The following is a 27,957-nucleotide window of genomic DNA, read 5'->3' as shown; positions in this document are numbered from 1 at the left end:
CAAGAAATAATGAAAATTCTCATATATTCTATGTCAGAATGTGAGCTAAGTAGCTTTACAAAGAGTAATCTCAGCAGCCTCCTAACAAAAGTAGAAATATCAAAGAAAGCTGTAGTTTCTTTAATGTAAATTCCTACTTCTTATTAAAGGATAAACTACATTTAAGAAATCCAGACACTTTACTTTCACAGTTTGCAGCCCAGCAGTATTTTTAAGAGAAGCAAAGTAGCCAAACCAATTAAAAAAACGATTATAAAAAGAAGTTAACTGACACAATGAGGTTTGGTTATTCTTCAAGAACAGCAGGCTTCAAACAAAAAGGCTGTGCCTCTGTGAGAAACAAAGATGTAGTATGTGATTATAAATAATTATTTCTAAGCTTCTGTGACTTCACTGAGTCTAAATAAAATGCAGACTCCTAAAATCACTTTCACTTAAGCTGTGTCTATGGAATGAGGCTAAGACTGTTTTGTGCAACATGACTTTCATCTATTCTATTAAGAATGCTTTTTATAAAATTGAACATTAGGGATATTTGAATCAGGATCACCGCTCTTCAGAACACAAGCATTCAGACTCAACAATTGCAAATTAGCTGCCAGGCAAAAATTCTTATCGGTGGCTATTATATGTAGTCCCTGATATATCCTGACCTCTTTGGGGGTTTTTGTGAGAAAAATTATTATCCTGTTGATATCCACAAAAATACAGACGACAAAGTTAACTATCTCTAATAAAACCGATCCTGTCAAAACTTTCAAAAAAACTTGAAAAGATCTTGTTAGTAAAGATAAAAGTAAGATGAACCCCTCAGGTTAACTTGAAAAGATCAAGACCAGGAAAACCCCTTCCAATTTTCATTACATGCCAGACTATGAAACTTAATTCTTTACCTAAAGGGAGGCTCTGAACCATGATTTATAGAAGACTCTGGATTTCTTAAAAATAATAACAATAATAATAATAATAGAATGCCTTTGTACTCTCATCAACTATAAAGTAGCACCTGTATTTCACATTCCTTTTTTCTTTCTGCTAATTGTACTTCCTAGAATATTTTGGAGGAGGTCAAGGGGTACTTTAGAATATTGGTATCAACACTGCACACAACTTTTAGATTTGATTTAGTTTTCAAATCAACAATTTCTTTGTTCTTCCACAATGTTTTGAATAAAGAAATAATTCTTGAAAGTTGAATTCTGCTTTACAGCAATGCTTTTCAGTAACTTTCATATTTTCCTCCAAAAATCTTAATCCACCAGCTTTAGTGACTGGTGAGTTAAAGTAGACTTTCTACACCTCCATTAGTTGATTTAACAGAAGGGATGCCTTAGCTTTCTTACAAATAGTTTGTTACATGAAGTTCTCCTCTCTGAGCACTTTGGTTGAAAGATTTCCTAGTTACATTTTGCATTACGTTTCCACTTCAGCTTTCAAATTGAACAGTGACAGTTTTCTCACAAGTTCTGCAAAAAGTCTGGGCTCTACTTCCACATGGCATTCCCAAGAGAGAACAGTCTTTCATAAAACTAAAAATAATTTTACAAAAAGCAGCCATGAACAAGTTTCTTTACTAGTAACTTTGCAAACCTTGCAAATATTAATTGCAGCTTTTAGGAACTTGTGAAACATCCAGTCACATTTTCATACCTTGGTACTTGGTAAGCCTCTGAAAAAACCCAGAAATGGTGCCCACCCTCCCCTGAAGCCAGTAAACCATGTATAGTCCCAACAAGAAAGGAAGTGATTTATTCCTAATCTCTGCTAAACTGGCACTCCTGGATCCAAAATGCCTGCAGCTGTCATGGTGGCTTCTCTTTCTTACACATCAGGAAACAAACTTATTTTTGCATTGATCTGTAAGTACTCTGCAAGCACATCACAGCTTCAAGTGGAATAAGACCTGGGACATTTTGGCAAAAATCCTAACAGTGAATTATAACCAGTGAAGTCAACTCAGCCTGGCAAGAACCACAGGTTAAGGAAACAGAAGTCAATACCAAATACACAAAGCTCACTGCTGATGGTTCTGAAGAACACTTCTGCACCTCTGTCAGAAGTGACTACGCACAGCCAATCCTACCTTCAAGGCAAATGGCTGACCTCAAAAAGTCTCTCACAGCATGTTGTGGTGATTTTCTGTTGTGTTTTTTTCTCTGACCTGGAAGAAGTCAGCAGGACTACCACATCTTTGCAAGATCAGGGCCCTGAGAATTACAGCTGCACTTACTGAGAAGTAATGCAATTTAATTAATACTTGGGTACTTGTCTGCACTAAAATGCAACATTATTATTTTTATAATATACATATTAGACAGCTTCTTACTTGTTAGACGCCGAAGCATGTCCTAGCATTCACTGGTTTATTACCCTTAGCCTGCCAAAATTCTTGAGGTTCTCCTAATTACTCTATCTTCTTTTAAGAAACTACTACCATGAATTTCAGACTTTTGTCTCTTGTTTCTCTTAAAAGTACATTTATACCGATATGTATTTTCCCTGCCTCTTAAACTACAGCTACAAAAACATTACACTGTCTTAAGTGTAGGTTTAAAGCCAGAGAGGCTACTTAACATAAGCTGGGGGGGAAAAAAAAAAAAAAGGAACATATCCTGTTCCCATCAACAGGAGGCTTACACTTTTGAAGTAGGATCAAGTTTCCAGGGAAAAGACTTGGTGAAAGCTGACAGAAACAAAATTGTTGTGGCCGGGTTTAGACAGAACAACCGCAACGCTGCGGCTTGAGTCTGGAGCGCCTCCTGCTGTTCCAGGGACAGAACAGCAGCGACGGTCGGGAACGACGAGAAAAGAAGCGACAAAAACCAACCCGATGCGACAGCAAACAGCATCAAAACTCTACAGTCCAAACGCATAAGGGCATTCTGCATCCTTCAGAAGTAAACATCTACCTCTTAGAACTAGTTATTAGAAATCTGGTGAAGGATTTGTTTTTTTAGTACTGCTACAGTAAAGACTAAATGTATATTTACTAGACAAAATATATACATAAATTTAAAATGCACAACATGCTGCAAATATAAAATAGACACATTAAAAACATGTCACGAGTTTTAGAGTCATGTGAGATGTAGCTGGTCAAAATCTGGAGGACTAAAGAGGAATGGCTGAATAGGCCAACATTTTCCAGCAAACATACAGTCCCATCGAATATTTCTTGCACCCCCTAGTGCTGAGTTACTTAATTAAGAACTAAATCCCCATAGTCTCTTTCTTTATACCTGCATTTGTACAGATAATCTGCATCTCATGTACCTGACAATACCTAGAAAATGATGAGTCTGTACTTCAACTGGAGCCACGGTGACAGCATTAGTCCAAAGGGAATACTCAAAAACATACATTTGCTGCCCTATCAACAAAAATGTTTTACTAAGCAGAAGAAAAGAGAATTTCCTAATACAAAAACCTACCATGCAAACTACTACTGAGTCCCAAAACATGAGAGACAAATACATAAGCCATGCTATGTGCACAGCACTACTACAAATACAACCATGGCATTTCTGTTAAAGACCTAAAGCTAAAAGTAAATTTCTTCCAAAAGAAAGAAACCCTTGGAGAACAAAAAAAAATCTAACAGCCTAAATAAAGAACAGGAGAAATGCATGACAGTTAAGTGCATCTTGTTTAAAAATATATTTTGTGATTCCAAGATGAAAATATGCAAAACATAATAGGACATAAGTAAAAATAAATTATTTATTGAGCTTATAAATAAAAAAAAAGAAAAACAATTTTTTTAAAAGCATTCAATAATTTTCCTATGGAAAAAACCAACCAACCAACCAAGGAAAATAACATCACTTTTCCTCAGATGAATAATTTAATACTATGAGATAACTGGCTCCGTTAAAAAAGGAGTAAAAACAAATAGCCAAAAGTCAAACTCCAGCCAAGCATCAAGGTTTGTGTGACAGATACCGTTCTCATCTTCCAGTTACAAAAGTGCTGAACAGAACATACCATAGTATCCACAGGGCATTCAACAAGGGATGTGGTCAAACAAGGAAAGTACAAATAGAAGATAAAGGAGATTCCCATTTGGGCAACAGGGCATTTAGGGCAGAGACATGACAAGGTATATTCTCATCCTGACTAGTTTCACTCATAGAGCACAGTCTTTGAGACTGTGCAGGGGAGTAGTGAGTTTTACTTTTCAGAGCTGATTACCCAGTGTCCAGTATCCTGTTAACCCCCCACAATATGAGCAGAATAAATGTAAGGCCTTGTTCAGGCAGTTGGATCAAACACTTTTTCCAAAGACAGGCAACTATCCAGAAAACAGGCCCATGAAAGATCTACACTCTTGTGTTAAAGCAAAGCAGCTTTGCACACAATGGAAAGGAAAACTACTTTTTCGCCCCCGTCTTGCAGATGCTTGTATATCTGCCAGAAACAAATAGTCCTACCCAAGCTGGAGGGAGAAAAACATTGGGCCCCAATCCTGGATTGTAAGCAGGGAGGCCCTACACACATTCAGGAGACTCTTCACACTGACCCAACTTTCAGACTTAGTGCCTGAATACAAAAAAAATAGCAAAGATACACTGCCAATGTCTAGGTCTGCTTTACCTGCAGCTCTCCCTTCACAAAGACACCATGCAATTCTTAAAGTAACTTAATTGGGTCTCTTCCAAAGCCCTCCAAGGAAAGGAATAATTTTCTTTCTAATGCCAAAAAGAGCAGAATAATCTACTTGTGATCATCAGCAACTCAATCATGAGATGGTGAGCTTCATGAGGAGATCTAAGAAGGACAGTAAGACCACTAAGACTAAGGACAATCAGCACCAGAAGACTGTTCCAGGACAAGTAAAAAACACAGTGCCTTCTACACCTAATGCTCTAACCATTACGGCACACACCAATTCTGAAAATGACGAGGCCAGCTTCTAGCAATCCTTTCATGCTGTCTATACTACCACAGCTTTCTGATCCAGAGTAAACTACTATTTTAATCAGATACATCCAGTCTATGTTTGTTTAAAAACCAAAAAACTGTAAATCTGCAGTGAAGGAAGAATTTTTATCTAAACCCCCCTGTGAGAGCATCACATCTTTCAATTATCTTTTCCAACAGAAACCTCAAAGGTCACTGCTGCTGATCTAATAAAGGCAACATGCAGGGCTTACATCTTTCAGAGCTGACATCTCATTATGTGCAAAGGCCCTGTGCACTATTTAAGTCTGTGTAAAGGATTTATTTCCCAGTCTTTGCAAGAGAGATAAGAATGAATTCTATCCATAAACAGTAAAGATTTATGGAAGAAGTTCCTATTTCAAGTCTGCAAAAGAGGATGAAGTTGCACATTCAGTAAGAAACACAATGAAGATAAAATATGAAGTTGAATTGTATTCAGCGTTCAAAATTTATTTTTAAACATTAGTACAGCCCAGCTAAGAACTAAAAGCAAAACAAGAATAAGGATTTTCTATCAGTTCTAGAATTGCTTTGTCCTCTTTTATCTTCAGAGAGGGCAAATATTTCCTTGCAAAACAACACAGGAGCCAAAAACTTGTACAGACATTCGAGCAGTAACTAAAAAATATTACAAACAACTCTCCCACCAGATAATATTTATTTTTTCATCTTGAGGTACATCTTCAAAGAAAGAAATCCTGTTTATGTTGAGGACTTTCTTTGTCTTTATTGCAAGGACACTCATTTACATTACAATCAGGAACATAAGGAGCTTACCTCTCAGCACGAAGGACTCCACTGTAATAGGGGTGATCCCATGGCATCAGCATCTGAAAGAGAATTCCAGCTTATAATTACAATAACAGACAACAAGTGAACCCAGAGTAAAAGTTTTGTTTCACTTGAGTATTTTTGCAGTTTCACTAAGTCACAGAATTTTGAAAAGTAATCTGAAACAGTTAGGGCTCAATCCAAAAATAGCATCATATATCATAACCTGAAAACTTTTTAAACACTTCTTGAAGATTGGTCTTCTTCTTATTCAACTATATGATAGGACTTCATACCAGATTTCAAGAAATACACTCAGTTCAAATAAAAAGATAAATCTAGATATGTACAGCATTAAGATACATTCAATGTAGTACACAAACTGGGCTTGAATCTAACCTAAAGTAAAACCTTTATTTATCAAATGAGTCAATTAATTCAAAGCAAAGTGATAGTCCATTTCACAGCTTTATGTTTTTCTTATCTCAGTATCACTTCGTATAAACCAACAGCAAATACTCAGTATTTAGTTTTAATACAGCAACTAAGTGGTCAGAAAGCATTTGAAGCCAGTAGAGAGAATGTTTCTAATTCTACTACATTTTATACACTGAAGTAGAAGTAATTGTAGAACATGATTACCTTGCACTACATTTTTTAAATGTAACTTACTGAATTGTGGGGATTGAGCTTCATTTTCATCTTTGTCATCATTTCAAAGTCTTTTTGAGTTCTGAAAAATATTTTTATGATGAAAACATTAATGAAAGGTTTTTGAGCAGTAAAATACAGTACATGATAATATTACATCCTAATAAAATGTCCATCATCAGAGATTTATAGTATTATATAAAATGACTAGATAAAATGGCAGGTCCACATACAACAGTACAAAAATCTTTTCAATCTGCTTCTGCCATTCAGGTACTTTCAAATTCAGTCCCTCTTTGTGTGGTTGTACAGCTCAAAAGCATTTTCATTCTTACAATACACCCCATTTATACCCAGTGATGAAACTGTTTCGTGCTGTGTGGAGCTCAGGGTGGCAAGAGGGACAAAGATGGAAATTTATTTATAGGTGCAAAATGTATGGAGTTGGCATATGGCAAGAAGACCAGAAGAGGTGTTCCACACTTCAACTTGGTCTTCCTGTTTGCTGTTAACTGCACTTCTTGCATTCAGTCCGGGGTGTTCTCTGATCACAGACAGAGAATCTATTCTAAGCACACAGCTTTTTTTCTCTCAAAATTCTGGGCAAGTCTTGGTTTTTATTTAATCAAAGCACATAAGAAGCAGCACTGACTAGCTTATTATTGCACAAGTCCCTCTATTCTTGAAATAAAGAGTATGGTTAAAAAAAAAAACATAGTGAAAAAGGCATACCTTTTAGACAACTGCTCAGAAAGCTTCTCTAGAAATTGTCTTACTGTTTCTAGAAGGAAGGAAAAAATATTAAAATTATTCTTCCCTTCCCAAAGGATGTTAAATTTACATGAGATGGATGTTAAATTTAAAGGATGTTAAATTTAAAGGATGTTAAATTTACATTTACTATTCCAAATAAAAATTCCATTAGATTTTTTTTAACAAACTACTCCATTGACATTATTTTAAGATAATCTAGTACTCCATTTACTTTGTTATGTGCTGAGATAATAACACCTTCATAATCTAAGCAGTGAGCATCAATTCTGAACTAAAACACCAGATCCTCCTCAGTGAGTACTGTTATTTACAGTGACCACTGAGTATGGCATACACCAAAATGTAACTGCAATAGAACACTTCACTGGAAGAATTATGTGCAAACTTAGCTAAAGAAACGAACAACCTTTGATCTCATATGTTACACGTTTGACTTCTCAACATGTCCTTCCATACATGCCTTACTACCTGGATTTTTGGCCATTGTTCCCTGAAGAGCCCTGTGGGCAAAGGTGTCATAGCCAACCAGCTGTGCCAGGCTGTTCCTGCTCAAAAGCAGCTCCTCCAATCGAGCCAGCTGCTGAGAGTTTGAGTGCAGAAAAATCTTGTAAGCAGCTTCTCGCACCTAATGCAAGGGAAAAAAAAAGTCACATTGCTACAGAGTGATTTTTAACAGAAACAAGTAATGCAACTGAAGATTGGCATAACAGCTGTATTCCACTGATATTGGTGGGAAAAGGCCTAAAATCTTTTAACAATACTAATTACAACTGCTTGACAATTACAGCTCTTACCCATTAAAAGTGGAATGAGGAAATGCAATGAGACAACCTAACAGATCAAGAATGCCAAAAAGGGTCCTGTTCTCTACTCCTGTCAACAGTCTGTCATCACCTCCCTCTTTCTGCCAACATCTGTGCTTTTCAGACCACTCTGTGGGCTGCTTTAACTCATTAAAACTTCTGAAAATAAACCCAAGCTGTTCTCTGCATATCAGTTAAGTTTGCTAATGGCAGAATCTGACAAGAAAAAGAGACAAGGGTCAGGGGAGAGAAAAGAGAGGAAGAGAAAAGCCTTATTTCTTTTGTAGTAGAAAACTATTAGTCTGCCCATCTACCCATAAACTTTCTCCTTTTCTCATATTTTTAGTTAGGGTCTTTAGTTTGGGTCTTTTCATAACTCTGAAAAAAAAACTACCTGAAGCCTCATAAAATTTAATAAAATGCTTTTATGTTTCACAAACCAATCACAAATAATTTTATTTCTACATATGGAATAAGCTCAAGAAATCCAGCAACAATTTATACTTGCCTTCATCTGAACTAAGCCGCTCTCTACATAGCATAAGTGAAGAAAGAACCCTAAAATGTTTCAATATGCTCCTGATCCTAGAATTGTAACTAAGTCTAAAGTGCCACTGCCATATTTCAATGAGTCTAAATTAATTTTAAATTTATAACTCTAAAATAATTCTTTTTCAGAAAAACAACATTAACAATAACTAAAGTAAGTTTTTTTCAGGATAATTGAGGTTGGATGGCACTTCATGAGGTCTCTAGTCCAACCTCCTGCACAAAGCAGAGACAGCTATGAGCTAAGACCAAGTCACATAAGGCTTTTTCCAGTCTAGTCCTGAAACCCTGCACATATGGGAGAGACAGGATCATCTCACTATTTCACTGCTTGGTTATCATCAGCAGGAAAATCTTCTCCAACTGGCATTTCTCAACTTTTGCCTTCTGACACTTGTTCTCCTGTCAAGCACCATGCTGAAGAGCCTGGCTCTATTTTCTCCATGACCTCCTTGTAGGTAGGAGAGGGTGCTGGCAGGGTCCCCCCAAACCACCCCTGCTACAGGGGGAACAAGCCCAAATCCTTCTGCCCTTCTTTACAGTGAACACACTCCAGTTACGGCCCATCTTGGTGGCCTCTGCTGAAGACACTCCTGAAGAGTGGGGCTACAATCTCACCACTCAGTGTCTAAGGGAAGCCCAGATGTTGTTGGCTTTTTGCTGCCAGGGTCACTGCTGGCTCATGCTCAACTTGCTGCTCACCAGCACTGTGGGCCTTTGCCACAGATCACACCCAGCCAGGCAGTCCCAGTCTGACCTATAACCAGGAGTTCTCCATTTCCAGGTGTATGATTTTGCTCTTGTCCTTTTTGAATTATGTAAGACTGGCACTGAACCATTATCCCAGCTTTTAGGCCACTCTGAATGTCAGCCTTCACCATCAAGTGTATTGATTGTTCCTCCCTATTTGCTCTCCCCTGCACATCTGGTAGGCAAGCCTTCTGTCACTTCCTCTACGTCACTGATAAAGGTGTTAAACAGGGAACCCAGGATAGACTCCTGCAAGAATTCTTCCATTACCAGTCTTCCTGTAGGGTGCATTTCAACCACCACTCTCTGATCCTGAAATTTGTTTTTTTACCTATCTGGTTGTTCACCAATCTAGACTGTAATCTCCTGCCTTGGACTAAAGTCACTGATGAACACTGAGACAAAAGCAAGTGATGAGCATCTCAGCCTTATTTGTCTGGTGCCTCTGTCCCCCACCTTACTCAATACCAAGCCTAGGTTTTCCTTGCTCAGGCTTTTAGTACCAGTGCAACAGTAACTGCCCTCATTGCTTTTGATGTCCCTTCCAAGTCACAACTGCAGTTGAGCCTTGACCTTCCCAACATCATACCTACACATACAAGCAATGTCTCTACATTCCTCCTCTGGATCTTGTACCTTCCACTCCATGTATGATATCTTTTGGAGATGAGCTTTGTTAAGAGTTGTTTGCTTGTCAAGCCTGGTTCCTCATACATCTGCTTGGCTTTCTAAGGATCAGGATACATTGAGTATCTCAATCCTCTCACACACTGGGAGGATGCTGCCATTAGAGAACTGCCTGCTTTCTTGAGCTCCTTTGCCCTTCAGAATTGCAATTCATGGGATCCCACCTCTGAATAAACTGAAGTGTGCTTGGCTAAAATCCAGTCTGTATTCTGCCCCTCTTCTTCCTACAGCCATTCAGGATCTGCACAGCCATTATTTCATACCTGCTACTGTCAAGTATGCCATTGATTATTACATTCTAACAGAGTTTTTCCCTGTTAGTAATTACAGCATAATCACAAAGCACATAGATTTGACTCACTAACAAGTCAAATAACTGATATGCACTTCTGGTATAAAGGATGCCAAAGTAAAGTCAGGGAATACAAACCAGATCATCAGGACAATCAGCATGCAGACCAGCAATTTGTAGGTAATTGCCTTCGGCTGTAAAATTATACCGAATGTGCTCTGGCAACACGTGTTTGTCAATCTTGTTGGGAATGTGAGTTCCTATCAGAAATTCGTTACATAAATCCAATATTCTCACATTGAGCTCGACTGCCTTTTTACGCTGTAAGAAAAATAAAGTACAAAACAGTATCTTCAGACAGAATACAAGCAGAACTCAAAGTTTTTAAACCTTAAAGGACTCTTTCAAAAATTAAGCAGAAAGTACAACACTTAAGATTATACCTACAGAATCAATAAAGTCATAATGCAGGGCAAGTCAACAAGACCAGATGCTCATACAGCATTGAAATTTCAAAGAAAAGGCCCACGTTTCTGCAGTACCAAAATATACAGTGGAGTTCAAGTAGAAATTACACAAGCTTTGCTAACTTGTAACTGATTGCTATGTAAAACATTGAATAAAAAAAGAAGCATTTTTAAGAGAGATACCCTAAAACAGATATAGAATTAAATTCTCTTTTTCCTGTTTGTATTGTGCTGTTTTCTGGAGACTGTAAACTATTTACAGTATTTCAATCCTTCTCTTAGGAGTTTGTGATTTAGAGTTTTATCATCATCACAGTATTTCACACACTTAATCATACAAGATGTGCTTCAGTGAACTTGCTCACATTAGTACAGTGTGGTCTTTATTGTCTGTGGGTTCACAGCTCAAATAAACAAAGGCTGAGGGTACAGATACAACATATCTTGTAAAATCCAAAGAATGACATAACATGATCTCTGTCCTCCCATTCCCACCCCTTCTCTTGAAAATATATCTTAGATTTTTATTTTAAAAAGCAGGAAGTCTTTGTAGAAGAAGTAAACCTCAACTTAAAACAGGGAAGGATTACCAAAATCTTAAATGAGAAATGAAAAGAAACACTGAGCAACAAGCAAGGAAAGTGGGATAGGCAGGGGAGGAAGAGGAAAACATGAAAAAATAAGTGAAATTGTAACTGAAAGGAGATGAAGCATCATAGAACCAATAGCCAAATCAGACAAACTCCAGAACTGAAGTTTCAGGGTTGTTCTTTGGACAATGTAATTGTAAAAATACATTCTAGAACCATTTTCTAGGTCACAAAACACCATTAAAACCATTATCTTCAGAATAACTCTTTAGCATCAGTCTGGTAGAAGAGCTTTTGTATGGATCTTTTTGAAGGGCATAACTCAAATAAACAAGGAATTAACTTCATACAGTGACATGAACTCTGAACAGACAGATCATCCATACAACAAAGCATGGTGTAAGCTGCTGGGTTTGAAAAATCCATCACTAACTACTGTAAAAGTATATAAAAGCTCCAAGACAGCCCAAGGTAATCAGACCATGCCCAGATACTCAATTTTGAACAAGATTTACAACTTCTGGTCATGTGAGCTCCCCAGGAGTGCCTGAACACACACCTGAACCCTTCTAACACACTCCACTTGATTAACCTCAAGGTCATCAAGGTGCATGTAGTGCTGCTTTTTCCTCTCTGTAAATATCTTGTTCTGACAACTGAGTAGCTATTTTAAATATCTAATGCAGACACCAAAGAAAGAAAATAGGATCCCAGGACTTGCTTATAACTCCCCAGAACAGAAAGGAATCATGAGGACCAAACTACGAAGAACAACCAACTATTTAAAAACTACCTTTAGAAGTGATTTAAAATAGTCAAAATTAATCACTTCTAAGGCAACACAATTCCACATAGGACAAACTGACCCAGAAGCACGAGATTTCATGTCCCACATGTTTCATTATCTGGTCTTTTGTTCATACATTGTAGCCAGAAATTACCTTTTCTTCATCCAAATGAATGCCACTGATCTCAAAATCAAACATAAAAAGTTCTGCCACTCGCCTAAAAATACAGTAAATCCCTGTTAAAACAGCCTCATTTAATACTAAGCAGCATTTTTTAACAGATCTTGCCTTTAGTGGTTATTTATGTTTCATGTCTTTCACAGAGAGTAACACCACAGTTATATGAATGTTTTTATTATGGACAAAGATTTCCTACATTTTAGGTCCTTAATAATTCACTCAATGAGAAACAATTTGTCCTTGGTTCTTAGTTTAGTCATCTGCTTTGAAAATATCCTTCAAAATAATTCCAGTACCTTAATCTAGATGTTCAAACAATTTGTGCAAATCACCATTTTAATTTCCTTTCATACTTCATTTATTTTAACATCAGAAAAATATCCTTCCAAATCTAACATCCTTGATTGTGGTGAAAGAAGGAAGAAGGAAATAACTTATTCATTAAGCTTGTCTAACCATGTCAGTGAATAAATAATTCAAAACTGTAACTGCATAAGCAGCTAATTAAACCTATTACAGCAACCATAAAGTAAGCTTTCAATAAATATACTGCTAATCTAATTTTGAAAAATATAAATAAATTTCTATAAAGTGAAATCAAGTTATATAGTCTGTTCCTAATTTTATTCCTAAGCACATTGATATATACACCACTGTATAGTATATAATTTTAATCAAAATAATATTATTGAAGAAAATCTTAAGTTTTCTTTTATTTTGTTCTTGCAAGATTACAGGTTATTCAGCATAAATATATCTTGTGCTCTACAGTCACATTCTCCAAGATTACACAACTACAAACTTCCTAACTCTTGTGCAGGTAGTTTGGTAGAGACTAATAAATGAATAATGGAAATGTGGTTTGTTTTCCAAAAGTTGCATTTATTAATTTAAGAAAACACAAAATATAAATACAATAAGGAACAACACATGGCATCTAAGAAACTAAATCTACAAGGTTCTATTTATAATCTATGAAGATCTATAAGCATTAATAAGTACCTGGTTTCTGGATCTAAGGAACTCAATACAGTTTCATCACCTAGCAGACGTCTCAGACTCTGACACAGTTCAACATCTGTATTTAATCTGAAAAGATAAAGGGTAAAAGAATCATGCACTAACAACAGACTAATACTTCAGTTTCTTGGTATTACTCATTCAAAGGCAGTATTTAGTGAAACAACATTAAAAGCCAAGGACTGTGTTTTCAAAGTGATTTCTGGTTCACAATCACAACTAAAAAGTAGAAAATTTCTATACTGAGCATGTGTGGACAAACCAGCATGGAAACAGGCATAGTGCATCTGACAGAAAAATATTTTTGGATGGTATTTTGTGGCAATATGAGCAAGTCTAACACAGCCTATGTTTTTATGAACAAAGATAATCATGGTGAGAGCATAAGGGTGGAAGAATGTTTTCTAATCCTTACTTTGAAAGGACTCCATTAAAGGAAAACCTGTGCTCAAGTTTGCCATCAGATAAATGTGCTGCTGACTGCCACTGGGCTACTAAGAGCTTACTATCCCCAGAACACTTCCACACACCAAGCACTGTCCCCATGCAGGTAACACTGTGCCCATGAGATTTGCTGGAATGTTATCCTACACTCCCAGGTGGGATACAGCGGGCAATGAAACACATGCACACAACAGTTGATGAGCCTGAGTAATTTCTTCTTTCTACAAATTTTGTATCTGAAGGGGTATTCAGATATTGAAGTCATATTGTTATATATAGTACGCTTAATCAAAGTCCTGAGAAATCCACTTTCAAGCATTTTGTCCATAAACTTCACAACCACTAGAGAATTGTCAGAAGTCCTAGAAAAATGCCACTTGAGTCTTTGATGGGCTTCAGGGACACGGAGTCATAAACTGCAACTAAAATAGAAAAGCCTTTCATGAGACACTGTAACAAAACTAAATCCTTAAATATCTGTAACAGAAGACTGACACTTTGTTCCCATGCACAAATATTTTTTCTTGATTGCAGTTTTCATAGATGATCATACAGTAATTTTTAAAGCTTCATATGGAAACAGGAAACAAAAAAGAAAAAACAAGAAGAAAACATACTTCTCTACCACAGTACCAATGTTCCTGCAAGCTTCTTCAGCAGCCTCTCTGAATGCAAAGTCAGGATGGGCAACTTTTACAAAATCAGCCTGACACAGTAGAAGAAGAAAACAGTGAGGCAAAAAGACAAATAAAACAACCTCCCAGTTTATAAATAAACTGCTTTCAAGCAGTTCCATTTATATTAACATTTATTTTTAGTTCTATGCAATCATTTTGTAGAATTTGCCTTTTTTTGGCTAAAATATAAAGTTGACTAGAAAACTTTGCTGACAATTATTAAACCACACAGTGCCTTGTATCCTTCCAATAAACATAATTAATTCACACCCTTCTTAAAACATTTTAAGCAGTGTGTATCTTAGAGTCCTCATTATACAGACCTACTCCAACATATTTAAATGTTATCAAAAAAGATTTTTAAAACTAAATTTTCTAGTTAAGATGAAAGCGCACCACTAAATGTGTACATTTCCTAATAGGAAGAAATACTGATTTTTTATAAATCTCCAAATCCTTTGGGGTTCACAAGGCTAGAAGGATGCTAAAAGGGGCTGGGGAGCTAGGGGCTTCCATGACTGCTGACACCAAGTCAGGGCAGTTTTAGCACTGAAACGAAAGACTTAAAATATTAGGAAGATATTTAAAGTCTAGGACTATATTGAAGATATTAAGCATGATTTTACAGAAAATACATGCAACAAGCTGATAGTGTAAAACATTGCCTTTTGATTGAAAAGGCAGCCTTAGAACTTAACACCTTTATTTCTTAGAATTTGTTTTTAAAATCCTGTATAATACTGACAGAAAAGGTGCTGAATGACAGGTATCAAAATTTCTAACAACAGACAACAATGACCAAATAACTTCCAGACAGTTCTGCAAGCTGTGTAGCTGTGAACATAAAAAGCCTGAATATAATACAAAGGAGATAATTTTAGCTCAGCAAAGTTATAAAAAAACTATGGCCATTAAATTCTGACATTAAAGTTTTACTTAGGTATTGACTGATTAATCAGAATTAGGCATAGTCTATACAAAACATAAGAACTAATGACTTGACAGAGCTTGTAAGTATGTTCAGAAGGAAAAAGTGCCTGGCACAAAAGAAGTCTTAAATCTATAAAAGAATAAGAAACAAGATTGGAGAATTGAGACATTCAAACGTGAAAACCCAAGTGACCTCAAAAAACTCAGTGATCTATTCACTAAGAACTGATTTCAGTATGAACGTTGGTTCTGCTTCCTCCAACCAAAGAATGATGCTTTGATAAAAGATATACTTTGGGCAAACTTCTAGAGAGCAATATGAAATGCTCTAATAAAGTTTTGTGATGCAGAATACCAGACCAAGTACTCTAAATCTGTAGATGACAAAAAATACAATCTAAGATACTGCTGCCTTTACTCTGGGAGTTTTTTATGGACCTTCACCTAAAAATGATCATAACTTAAAACACGTGCATTGCCACTCCAACTTTAATTCTGAAATCAAAACCCTCTTTTCTACAATATAAGTAACGCTGGAGAGTTTATGTGTTAATATTGCAGCTGAAGAACAAGTACAATTTCACTGTTGTTTTTCTGGTTGTGGCTTCTATACTATTTTTCCATCTGTCTTAAAAATAGCTGGACAGTTTGACAGGATTTGTACTTCGCTGTCATTTAGTAAAAGCCTTTGTAATTCACTTTCAATCAATTTAATTTTCCGTCTTAACACAAAACTTCATGGAGCTGGTCTGCTATCTGCACTATTACTGCACTGTAGAAAATCATAAAATGGAACATAGTGTAAGCTCAGCCACTTTAAAAGAATTTATGTAAAAATAAAAAAAAATAACATACCAAGTCTGCTACTCTGCACAGGCTATCTGAAAGCTGATCAAAGATCATTACAGTCTCTGGCCCAGGTGGTGTTGAGCATGCCTTCTGAACAAGCTGCTCTGATTCTTGCAATGCTTTGTCCTGTGCTTCTTGAAATCCTTCTGGACAGCTCAGCTCCGGAACACCAAACAGACCCTGAAGTGCAAAACACAGGGAAAACACATCACTACTGCCCTCTTTGATTTCTGCACCTTTCCTTTGTTTCAAGACTGAATTATCACTACAGAATTTTACCCAAATGACCCCAGTTAGCACACTGTAACACTTCACTGGACAGCAGCACCAGATATCAAGAGATTGCAGGCAACAGGACAGCTGTCTCAGGCTCACTAAATGAGCCCCCAGTACTGGAAGCAGACCACAAAGGAATAATCAACAACAAGTGAAAATGTTTGTGGAATGAACTGTTTTATTCCCGAAGTTCCCATCAAGCCTGGCCCTGTCCCACAGGGCAAGGTAAACACTTACTTGTGCAGGGTAAATGCAGATGGTTAGGTTCTGCATTTATGGAAGAGACTTAGGTTCTACCACTAATCAAACAAAACTACTAATGCTTTGTGGAGAAGTTCCACAGTGTAGACCTACAACAAGAAAAAGATTTCAAAGGATCACAGAATCCCCGAGTTGGAAGTGATGGCTAAAGACTTTTGGGTTTTATGTATTCTTCATGTATTTGTAGCTTTGTAGACTGTTAATACACAGTTATAACTTCTAGTAATTTCCCAGCTCTCTTTCTCACAGCTAACAAACTCCTATTGATCCATTCTGGAAATTCTGTTTAGTCTTGCCTGTTAGTTTAGCAAGGACACTTTACTTTGCACCATGTATCATAGACATAATAAAATGCAGAGTTAGAAGACTGGGGGAGGCTTGGGGGGAGCTCCAATGAGGCTGAACCCAGGGGGTAAATTATCTAACCCAGCTGCTCTTCTAATTGGACAATATTTGATAGGTATACTAATCAACTGATCTTATAAAAATGTAGAAATACAGTATCATGTGTATGTATCACCATGTTGTGCACCTTGAAGGCTTTCAGTTAAAGATTTGCTTTTGTATTATCATTTTAACACTGTTTGAAAAAGCTTTGCATTTCATTCCTCATGAAGAAAGGACCCACAAGGATCACTGAATTCAAATTCCCAGCCCTGCACAGCACCCTCCCCAAGAGTCACACCACGTGCCTGAGAGCACATGTCTGAATACTTCTTGAACTCTGTTAGGCTTAGTGCTGTGACCACTTCCCTGGGGAGCCTGTTCCAGTGCCCAACCACACCCTGGGTGAAAAATCTTATCCTAGTAATTCCTTAATTTCATTTAAATTAAAGCAATATCTCTTCAAGCAATACATCCCTTTGCAACTGCCCAACTACAACATGAGCATCTCCTCACTTCCTGACCACAGCAGCAAACAGTGAAAGGTATGTGATTTCACAGGAAATCCATCCCTTCCAAATTCAACCTCAGTATCTAAGAACCACAATCTGGATTTTCAAATCTGCAGTACAGTCAGTTATAATCCACATTCTGAAAACTCTTTCTATTATAGCAGTCAGCTGCAGGTTTGCAGCTTGCAAAGATTTAACCAAATAAATCAAAAAGCTACAAATTGACAGCTTTCTGTACAAGTATATACTCTGAAGCAAAAGCAACCCTTGAAGTACGCATCCAGAACATTCTGGGTTGCTTTTTCATATTTTCTTTCTGTCACTGTTGCTAGAAGTACCTTCTTTATTTGCTAATGAAAGAAAACCTTTCCTCATACTTCCCATGTTTTAATGTATTATTCGGGAACAGAAACTGGCCTGAAGTGAACATTGAAAGGTATTTTTATATTTTTACATATGTGCACAAAACATAAATATCCTTGTGTCACAGCACTCTTGAATAATGTTTGCTGTGTAAGACACTCAAGACTGCCCTTTCACTCGGATCCTCAGCCAGAGGATGCAGTGTCCTGCAATATCCCTGGGAGCTCCATGCCTTCCTGACATCATCACCCACCCCCCCAAGCAAGCTCATCCAGCACATGTAGTGCTCTGTGACCAGGATATATCTTCTCGTGGAGATAAATTAACTGTAGAACTCATATTACATATGATATCAAGTTTGACGTAAAAAAATAAAAATTACAAAAAAATGAAGCCTGGTGTAGTTCTCTCTGTTCTTTAATGTTATTGGCTGCATGGCTGAAATATTTTTGTCTTCACTTGGTCTCAGCATTTACATCCTACCTGGCACAGCCTCTTGGTGAGCCTGAAATATGCACCTCTATTCCAAAAGAATCGTGGGCCAAGTGAATCACCTGGAACACATTCCCTAGACCAGCCAAATGGACAATATTTAACTGGATTATTTCCCGAAGCAAGACTTCCACCAGTGTGCTTGCAGAGGCATGACAACCTGAAGCAAGGTTTCCAAGGCAAGCGCCAGATTATAAACAGAGGTCAGATTTGTCCTTTCTAAAACCCAAAGTTCACCAGCTCCACCAGACTGGGCACCATGGCAGGAATAGCTGAGTCAGCAGGCAAATACCTGGATTTTACAGCTGCACCTCTTCTGTATGCACTGCGCTACCTTACCCTCTCCGGGTAAGAAGACACATGAACAAACGTTCCTGACGCTAAAAAGATACGCATCAGAAAACTCAGCTGTCACCAAATCAGCAAAGAAATCCTTTTCTCGCCACAGGCAAGACATCAAGAATAAGCCCAGGCAAGAGGATGTGGGCAGCGTGGCTGCTCCCGAGGCACTGTCCGAGCGCAGGGGCACGGCACTGACACGGGAAGGACGGCACAGCCAGGGGAGGGCTGGCAGCCAGGGGGAACGGAAGGGGCAATCTCACTTTATGGACATGGGCACCACTGAAAAAGCGTTCCCACGCACAAGGCCGTCACTGTCAAACGCTTCTGTGTCCAAAACCAAGAACGTTTGGGTTTCCTAGAAGCAATATAAACGCTTACAAAAATATATTACGCACAAGAGAAAAACTACCCCCAAAAATTCCCTTAAAACAGTTGAGACAAGCAGAGGAAAGCACGAGGCTGCCAGGGCTCCTGCCGCAGCAGGCCCGGCCCTCCCCTCCCGCCGCTCACCGTGTCCCTGCCCGCCGCACCGCCGCGCAGCGGCTGCTGCTGCTGCTGCTTCACATCGAAGGCAGTGCCCACGGGGCACCAGCTGGTGCTGACGGCCCGGCCGCCCTGCCCCGCCGCCCGGCCCCGCAGCGCCCGACCCAGCGCCGCGGGCAGCGCCCGCCGGCAGCCGCCCAGCATGGCGGAGCGGAGCGGAGCACAGCGCCGGGGAGCGGAGCGGGCCCGGCACGGCCGCGGCCTCCGCACGCCCCGCTCGGCCGCGACCTCCGCGCGTCCGCGCCGAGGGGAGGAGCGGCAGCAGGAGGCGGAGCGAGGCGGAGCGAGGCGGAGCTCCGGGTCGCCACGGGCCCTCATCCCGTCGGGCGCCTCTGCCCCGAGTTCTGAGCGCTCCCTGAGCCTGCCCCGCTTCCCGCCGGGCGCCTCTGCCCCGGGCTCTGAGCGCTCCCCCGGCCTGCCCCGCTTCCCGGGTCACCAGCGCACGACCCGGCCGCACCGGGGCCTCTGCCGGCTGATACCTGTCCTACACGTTCTCCAGTAATACCTAAGGCCCTTTTAAAATGGTTTTTCGGTCTACATGTTTCTGTGATACAAACTTGGGGCGTGTGGCTTACGGGAGGAAGCTTCGTCTTGCTGAAAATTTCACAAAGCCCTTTCCTTCGCCTGAATGTCCTTGTATCTCCCTCGCTGTCATTTGAGAAGTGCAGCTGTTCCTCCTGAATTAACCCACCGTGCCCTTTCTGTTTGGGCTCCGTGATCCACACTCGGGTTCAACTACTGTGGGAACATGCCCTGGTACCCTGAGGTGATGATGGGATACCAGGCCTTAAGCTCTTAACACTGCATTTCTCCTGAATTTCATGATGCTGACCCATCTCCATTGGCATCTCCACTTTATTTTCTTCTAGCAGAAGTGAATAAGACTTCCCTTTTTTTTTTTTTTTTTTTTTCATTTTAGAAGAAAAGGAGTGGGGGGAGGGGGAAGAAGAAGAAAAAGAAAATTTGGGGGGAAAAATGACAGAATTTTTATGCATATTTTATTTCCTGGTTCATGGCACAGGAAATAACTCTTGACCAGTTCTCTGGCATGGCTGCTTCAGTATTGATTAAATGTTATCTTTATTCTGGGAGAATTTGTTTTGCACCAACTAATTCTGAAGTACAGCAGATTTATGCTCTATTTTTGCACTGGCCTTCAATATCTGACCACATCAGAGAATCCACATGGCCCTTCCTCCTATCGCTCCATTTTGTTCAATTTCAGACCTGTGACTGCACAGAGAGAAAATAACCATATTTAAAAGCTGTACATGAAACAATGAAACTTGCTTGCACCACACAGCAAGCAGCTTCTGCAGAGCTATCAAACTACACTAATTTCAAGTTTAAAAATTATTTTAATGTTGTTGGATGGAAACTAACCAAGTTTCAAGTCCATCTACACATGCCACATTGGAAGATATAAACTGGCTTGGAAGTAACTGCTGCTTCTTGTTTATACAAGATATCCCACACGACATAATTCCGGAAGTTTTGTCTTTTATTTTATCCCACTTTGCTTTGAAATTTGTTCTTCAGAACTGCGGTACACACCCCTGTGAATGCCTTCAGTAAGTCACCAAACCACTAATGTTAAGCCTAGCACTGTGGACTCTGAAGTCTTGTCCTCACTTGTGCAGAAGCTGTTCTTGAAACCAAGTGTTTTCTGTTGAATCCAGCAGAAATTTCCCAGCAGATAACTGCTTTCTCAGGGAGGGCTGGAGGGCTCAGGCACGCAGCATTTGGGGATAACACAGAGCTATGGGGTGTGCAGCAGCAGTGGCTCCGGTGGGTCAGCGGTGCTGAACAGGAGGAACCCAGAGAAGGTGGTATCATCATCACCATCTGCATAGAGCCCATTGAAAGCCTCTCCTTGGTGGGCCTGCAGCCACACCTCGTCTCCTGCCTGCAGCTCGAGGATGGCGGCTCCCGAGGCCTGGTCCTCCCCGCTCTGGTACCTGTCCACCGTGTGCAGCATCTTGATGCCGTTCCTCACGAGAGCTACTCGCACGTTCCTCGAGTAGACGGTGATGTGGTAGGTGAAATAGTAAACGCCGGGGTGTTTGCAGGTGAACTTGCCAGTGGCCGAGCTGAAGTCATTCAGACTGTTATATAGCACCTTGTCAAACTTGATCGGGCGATTCGGAGGGGGAAACTTGGTGTTGGCTGTAAGGCCGACACTGAAAGCACTCCTTGGCAGGACTCCCGGGGCTCCTACCTCCCCCTTGTCTCCTCGGTCTCCTTTCAAGCCTCTTTCCCCCTGAACTCCTGGGTTACCCTGTGGCCCTATACCTCCAGTATTGCCTTTAGGACCGGGATTACCAATCGGGCCAATCGGCCCTGGAAAACCAACTCTTCCAGGATGGCCAATTTCACCCTTTGTCCCTTTTGGACCTATGGGTCCAATGTCTCCTTTTAACCCCTTTTGTCCTTGCAGTCCCAGCTCTCCCTTCTGACCTTTGTAACCCACTGATCCTATAAATCCTTTTGGTCCCAGTTTCCCAGGTGGTCCTCTTTCTCCTTTATCTCCTTTGTTCCCCTTCTCTTCAACAGTCCCATTGGTTCCTAAAGGGGAAAAAAAAACGAAACCAAAACAAATAATAATTAAAACAAAACAAAACAACTCCACAACATTCTTGTGATCTTCCATTGGAAGGCACAAATTGAGGTTTGTCATTAAGGAGACACATGGGCAGGTGTGCATCTCCGCTGTGCATACTCCACTGTGCTCACTGTACACACAGTTTCTCTCATACATTTAAGTACAGGAAAAGCATAATGTCTGAAGAGCCTGCTGTTTTGTTAGAAAACAGGTGCTCTGGCTGGCCGCAGCAAGAATAAACTCAAAGGAAGGTTATCTGTGGGCTGATGATAACACTGACAGCTCACATCATCTCATACAAAAGCAACATCTGTCCACACTTTTTTACATCCTTTGGTCTATAGAATGGATGAGAGGGTTCACAATTTAATCAGAGGAAGAGGAAGGGTTTTTTTTTACAACACCCTGAACATGACTTGAATTGTCACGTTTCTATAATTTCTACATATAATTTCTACTTCTCCTGGGTCACACAGGTTGCTACTGCAGCACAACTAAAGGTGTTTTGTCCTGGTTACTTGCCACCCTATGCTTTATTTATCCTTCATCCATCACTGATTAGAAGATCAAAGCCTTCATAACTGCTCTGATTGCTGCACAAGGTTTTGAAAGTGAAGATCTCATGATGTGAAAGGCACTTTAGCAGTTGATAGACAAAAGACACCATAAAGAACTATGCTCAATCCATCAAGAAAAGAAGCTGGTCAATTCTGCTCAACAGCCTTTGGCTTCTCCTTTTGGAAATAATGCTGTTTGTACAGTTTGTTGTTCTCAATTAAGAAATGAGAGAATCTAAATTAGATGAGATTGTATGATGAGTTCACAAACACAAGGGCAGCAGTTCATAGACAAATATTAAATTGAAGCACTTCTCTGACCTCGTTCACCTTTCTCTCCATTGACACCATCTTTTCCTGGACTTCCAGGAATTCCTGATTCACCTAGTACAGAAATAAAAACACAGATATTCATTAAACAAATTACCAGAAAGTTTGGGAAGAGTCCTTCTTTAATCTTTCCTCCTCAATCCTGGCCAAACAGTAATGTAAAGCATAGCTTACTCCTGACTTTTAGTGTCTGCCACTGCTGGTAGTTTTATCTTACAGAGAGATTGACAAAGAGCAGAGAAACTCTGCTTGAGGATGGTGCTTTTGGGGTGCAGATGAAATCCTTGGCATAATGAGATGAGTTATTGAGACATGTCCTGTTGTTATAATTTGGCAAGGATCACGAGTGTAAAAACTTCTCTTCTTGCCTCCATCCATGGAAATTTAGCAAGAAGCATTGCTGGGGCAGGAAGCCTTGCAGTTAGACAAGAATGTGGTTTTGTGGTGGGCCTGGCAGTGCTGGTTTAATGGTTGGACTAGATTATCTTAGAGGCCTTTTCCAGCTGTAATGATTCTGTGATTCTAAGAATGGTGAACTCCCACCTCAAGAAGAGACATGCAGAAGTTTAACTGATGGCAATGGATCATTACAGTGGAATAATATTGCCTATAAAGCTGAGGAAGGCATTCACACTCTTGATCCCTGTACCTAGCATGATATGGACTTTCCAGTGCTCTACAGAAAGCAATTATAGAAGTGATTTTTGTAGTACAGATGCCCAAGAGGTCCATGATCAAATAACTGGATACATCCTGAGTGCACCAACAGAAGAAGAACAGAGTTGGCAGTTTGGTTGTAATCATATTCCAAGAGTAGTTTTCCAGTCATGTGGACCAGAGAACAGTTCTTTAGAAGTTTCCTGCACATTGGGTGCATCCCAGCATCTGCTGAAACTTCACTGACTTTGTAAGAACCAAAATTAATTCTCATGTATTAAACCACAAAGATGTATCTATGTAGAGTGTAAAAATGGTGCATTCACTGCACTTTGTTCAAACAAAGAACAGTCAGTACAGTCATCATAACAGACAAATTTAGGAAAAATGTTGGAGAGTTTATCAGAATCTAATGGTATCATGGATAACTCACTGGAGTGCAGGAAGGGCCTTTATAAAATAAATGAAAATATGAAAGCTTTAGGTTTTCTGGTTTTCCAACCTTTCTGGAACCCTGCATACAGAAAAAGAGGGCAGTTAAATGTATGTGCCTATTAAGATGCTAATGGAAATCTTTATTTCTTTCTATATTTTAAAAGGTGATGAAGTGTTATATGTCCACATGCCTGCAGATTTATCACCTTGTGCAACCCTGGCCTTGATATTCCAACATGGACACAAGGGCCATCATTAACATAAGGCTTAAGGTATTAAGGGGGTGATTAGCTTTATGATGCTGAGATTATCACTGGCTTTGATATCTCACACAAATCTCTATTATAGCCTGCTATAATAGAGCTATAGCCTGCTAACATTGTTGTTCAATAGTCTCCATTTCTGAACTTACTCTAGTGACTTTGGAGTTACAGCAAGTAGGCACACTCAGAATCAAGTCCTACTAATGTATAATTTAGATAAGAAAGAGAAGTCTTCTTACCACTGCATACTTCCTGCTACACCAAACAAGGTATCAGTTGTTGCTTTTTTGTTTAGTTGGCTTGAAGCTCTTTGCAGAAATATAATTTCTATCTTAGAGGAGTAGGAGTAGGTCTGCAGACTTTAAAATTTTCAAATACACTTGAAAATACTCCCATGATAGAAAGTAAAGCCTTTTTTACTTTAGTTTTTATCCGATGAGCCTGGCACCTCCATAGTATTGCTATCTTGCTTTCATTATGCCCTTTTTTATATTTCCTTCTTCAAACAGGTAAATGACAAATGTCTGAAATGTTTTCATTTCAGCTAGGCAGAATAATCCCATTCATGCAGAGTTACTACAGACAAATTTGGGAGTGAATGGCCTTGCATTTGATATATTAAATCGTTCATTCTGAACACAGTACCTGTATCTCCCTTGTCTCCTTTTGCCCCGTCACGTCCATCCCGACCAGGTATGCCATTGTGCCCAGGATTGCCAGGGATGCCAGGATACCCTTGGGTGCAGATGTCCTGGCTCTGGGTTTCTGCTGTGCTGACCACAATAGCCAGCAGTACAATCCAGCTTTTCATTCTTTAGATAGGTTATATGACTTTGGCTGAAATGTTTAAGAAGAAAAAGTACATCTGCCTATGCCTACCTTAGAAAGGAATGCAGGGTGGTGCAAGGAGGAAAATAAGGAAATGGGGTTTCACCATGTCTCTTCTTTGTTTTATTTATAAATCTTTCTATAGCATTTATTACAGTCCCAGAGACTACTGAGTGCTATTTTAAATAATTATTTAATGGACATATCAGTCCTGGCATCATTCTACATTTAAAATATTAGCTTTACACAATTGTCCATCCACAGTTCTCCCTGCACCTACTTGTGACTGCATGGTTGTACCTTTCGTCTTCCAAGATATAGTCTCATGGGAGGTGAGCTAAGGCAATTCAACCCCTCATTCAGCAAAAGCAATCACTTTTAAAATTTTAAGTTTTTTAAAATTATTATTATTCACTCAAATTAGTCCCCTACTAGGTTAATAAGTGAATGACCTCAGATGGGTTAGAGCTGGAGCAGAGTGAGATGAGGGCAAAGGTGTGAGAGATCAAGAGAGTTTTTTGGCAAAAACAAGTCTTTAGCTGGGTGCTCCCAATTCATGTAACTTTGCTACTAAAATTCCATCTTATATTATCTTTTCACTAGAGAGTCCCTCCTATATAATGTTTTTTAATATAGGCCCACTGTAATACATTAAGGCTTAATCCTGGACACAGCTGGTTTAATTGAGTGTAAGAGAAATTGCTTGGAAGAGATTAGACTGAGGAATAAAAAGCAAATAGCAACAAAATTAATGCCTATTTTATTTGGAATTAATATCCAGAAATATGTAATGCACAGAAGCTATATAGGTTAAGTACTTAAACAGGTAAAAGTGATTGTTAGTATGAGTAAATGTTACACAACTGGCTTTGGAATTAGTTCTTTTATTAATGAGGAGTAAGATCAGTATTTCTTTTGCAATATTAACTAGCATTAACTAAAAAATTATGTCTTCTCTTTAATCCCTTCACCACAATTTCTCACTCTCATGAAACAATGCACACAAGTACCATCTAGAGAGACATCAGTATGTCCACAATAAGAATAATTACACCCTTAATCTAATTTATAGAGTAAGTCTTTAGCTTTGGGACATGCTCCCTAATCTTTTCATTCTGTGTTTAGAAAAGTTCCCCATTTTGGAATCATTATTAGAAATGATTTATGGTGTCTTTGCCAATGGATTTACTCGGACATGTTTGATCACCAACCAGAAAAATCTCACTTTGTCTGCTGCTGCTGGTTGGCACTGAAGAAAAGTGAAAACAGATAAAACATTTGCCCCTTCTGAGGTATATAAATATTTGCTGCCTTAGTCAAAGGACATTGTAAGAGTTCAAAAGGAAGAAGGGCTCTGTATGACACTGTTAGGTTATGATGGAGAAGTCTGACAGTCCTTGTCCACAGAGAACCCCATTCCCAGTTGTGTAGGGAAGCATTTCCTGCCTAAAGAATAGACAGTGTGGTTGGTCCCCATACATCCTCTCTACAACCTGACATCATCATCATCTATAAAGGACCTTTGTTCTTACCTTGTTCACTTGGTATTTGCAGTGTTCTTGGGCATCTTTAAACTGAGTGTGGAAACTTCATGTAAAGGAAAGCACACTCCGATGTGTGCCTTGAGGACAAGCACTTGTTTGGTCACTAAATTCTCAAAGGTCAGTGATTTAATTTTGAGAGCTGTTCAATAATTAAAACAGAGGTTTAAAGTGGAATCTTTCTATTTATTCCAATATTAAGCTGAAGTGCTCTGTACTTTGGCTTTTACCACTGTTACATAAAAGGAAGTTGTTAAAATGGATTAATAAGGCTTTGATTTCCTGTTCCTTAGTACAAATATATCACACAAATGTTAGCCTCTGACAGGATGATTTGTGGGATGGAAGGCATGTCTCACACCATTATTGTGCTGCTAAAATATGTAATGAAGGTAATTTCTGAATCAGGTAATTTACAATGGATTTAGGGACATAGACTATAGAAATTCAACCAAAATATTCTAAGAATGTAGCATTACAATTATTAGGTGATTATGGAAAAGAAGTAACAAGGTTAAATTAAAAATAGAACAAATGGAATTACAAAGTTTTTCATGTGTAATAAGCAGGCTCCCTATCTACCAATTCAAGCAACAGTCAAAGCTATTGGGCTACGAAATTATGTATTAGTGGTAACTCATTTGAAAAAAGCCATAACTCAATTCTTAACTGTGTCTTTTTGAAACTACTGGAACTGCTGTTGTCTAAGGACTAGTGGAAGTCAACTGAGCTTATCATCAACTCCCTCAATGCTGATCATCAACAGTGAAGGATAAAACCAAAAGCAACATGAGTTAATGTGTTAGAGGAAGTGGCCTTAATTCACCCTTGTTGGTTCAAGTGACTGCAAACAGCGTCTGAGGGTGTCACCACACTGCAAAGATGTGACACGTGTGCTCTTCAAACATCAAAGAATGCTCCCTCAGCCCCGCAGAGAAACGAAGTTTTCTGTAAGATCTTCACCACCACCCTGCGGCGACGCCGAAACATTGCAAGAGTTGAGTTGCCCTGGCTTGAACCTGGGGCATGGTGTCCACCGCGCTCCGGGGAAAGGAGGGACCATGGGCAGCAATTCGCTGCTCTACTTGAATGAACTTCTGTAGCCAAATTAATCTTGCTGCTGTGCTAATTGAGAAGAAGAAATGAGAGCCACAATGAACAATCCTTTTCTCTTTACCCATTAAGCACCATCTGAAATTTTCTAAGCCTGCTTAGCCTCAGCCTCCTTTCTCACTTAAAAGTTTGAGTCATTAAAAAACAGCCCATCCTGCCAGTTAGGAATAATTCATTAGTTACCTATACCTTGATGGACTCTGCAGTTAGTCTGGTTTGATGCATTTTTAGCAGACAACCAAGAAAACTGCTGTAGAAATCGCCTCTTAAGAAAAAGCGATTCCTTCAGCTGCTT

The 27,957-nt window shown here is 39.2% G+C and overlaps 2 protein-coding genes across 3 annotated transcripts in view; both read right to left on the bottom strand.

Moving 5' to 3' along the window:
* The window catches only part of MIPEP (mitochondrial intermediate peptidase), a 65,608-nt gene extending 46,128 nt beyond the window's left edge, over positions 1-19,480 (bottom strand). The window contains exons 1-10 of one of the 2 annotated variants that reach the window (XM_058018780.1): positions 19,304-19,480; positions 16,170-16,343; positions 14,325-14,413; positions 13,246-13,332; positions 12,217-12,280; positions 10,357-10,539; positions 7,606-7,762; positions 7,096-7,144; positions 6,385-6,445; positions 5,719-5,771 (exon numbers count right to left, since the gene is read on the bottom strand). In XM_058018780.1, coding sequence (XP_057874763.1) covers positions 5,719-5,771; positions 6,385-6,445; positions 7,096-7,144; positions 7,606-7,762; positions 10,357-10,539; positions 12,217-12,280; positions 13,246-13,332; positions 14,325-14,413; positions 16,170-16,343; positions 19,304-19,480 — 1,094 coding nt within the window. Of the gene's footprint in view, positions 1-5,718; positions 5,772-6,384; positions 6,446-7,095; positions 7,145-7,605; positions 7,763-10,356; positions 10,540-12,216; positions 12,281-13,245; positions 13,333-14,324; positions 14,414-16,169; positions 16,344-16,676; positions 16,731-19,303 lie in introns of those variants that run through there. The other variant, XM_058018781.1, reaches the window with a different exon arrangement.
* Positions 19,481-21,095: 1,615 nt separating this feature from the next.
* Positions 21,096-25,025, bottom strand: LOC131080310 (complement C1q and tumor necrosis factor-related protein 9A-like). Its single transcript, XM_058018502.1, has 3 exons — positions 24,826-25,025; positions 22,817-22,879; positions 21,096-21,901 (listed from the first exon to the last, which is right to left on the bottom strand). Exons 1-3 carry the CDS (start codon positions 24,989-24,991, stop codon positions 21,096-21,098), a joined length of 1,035 nt encoding a protein of 344 aa, XP_057874485.1. The 5' UTR covers positions 24,992-25,025.
* Positions 25,026-27,957: the final 2,932 nt, after the last annotated feature.

This window comes from Melospiza georgiana, chromosome 2 (genome assembly GCF_028018845.1).
Source record: "Melospiza georgiana isolate bMelGeo1 chromosome 2, bMelGeo1.pri, whole genome shotgun sequence".
Taxonomy (NCBI): Eukaryota; Metazoa; Chordata; class Aves; order Passeriformes; family Passerellidae; genus Melospiza; species Melospiza georgiana.
Note: the sequence above shows the minus strand (reverse complement) of the source record. Positions and strands in the feature narration are given on the sequence as shown.

What these genes read in the sequence shown, in the direction of transcription:
- LOC131080310 (XM_058018502.1), bottom strand. Translation starts at nt 24,991, where the DNA reads ATGAAAAGCTGGATTGTACTGCTGGCTATTGTGGTCAGCACAGCAGAA. An exon ending in AGGAGACAAGGGAGATACAG is followed by an intron (nt 22,880 to 24,825) that starts GTACTGTGTTCA and finishes TTTCTGTACTAG; the next exon opens with GTGAATCAGGAATTCCTGGA. An exon ending in TGGAGAGAAAGGTGAACGAG is followed by an intron (nt 21,902 to 22,816) that starts GTCAGAGAAGTG and finishes TTTCCCCTTTAG; the next exon opens with GAACCAATGGGACTGTTGAA.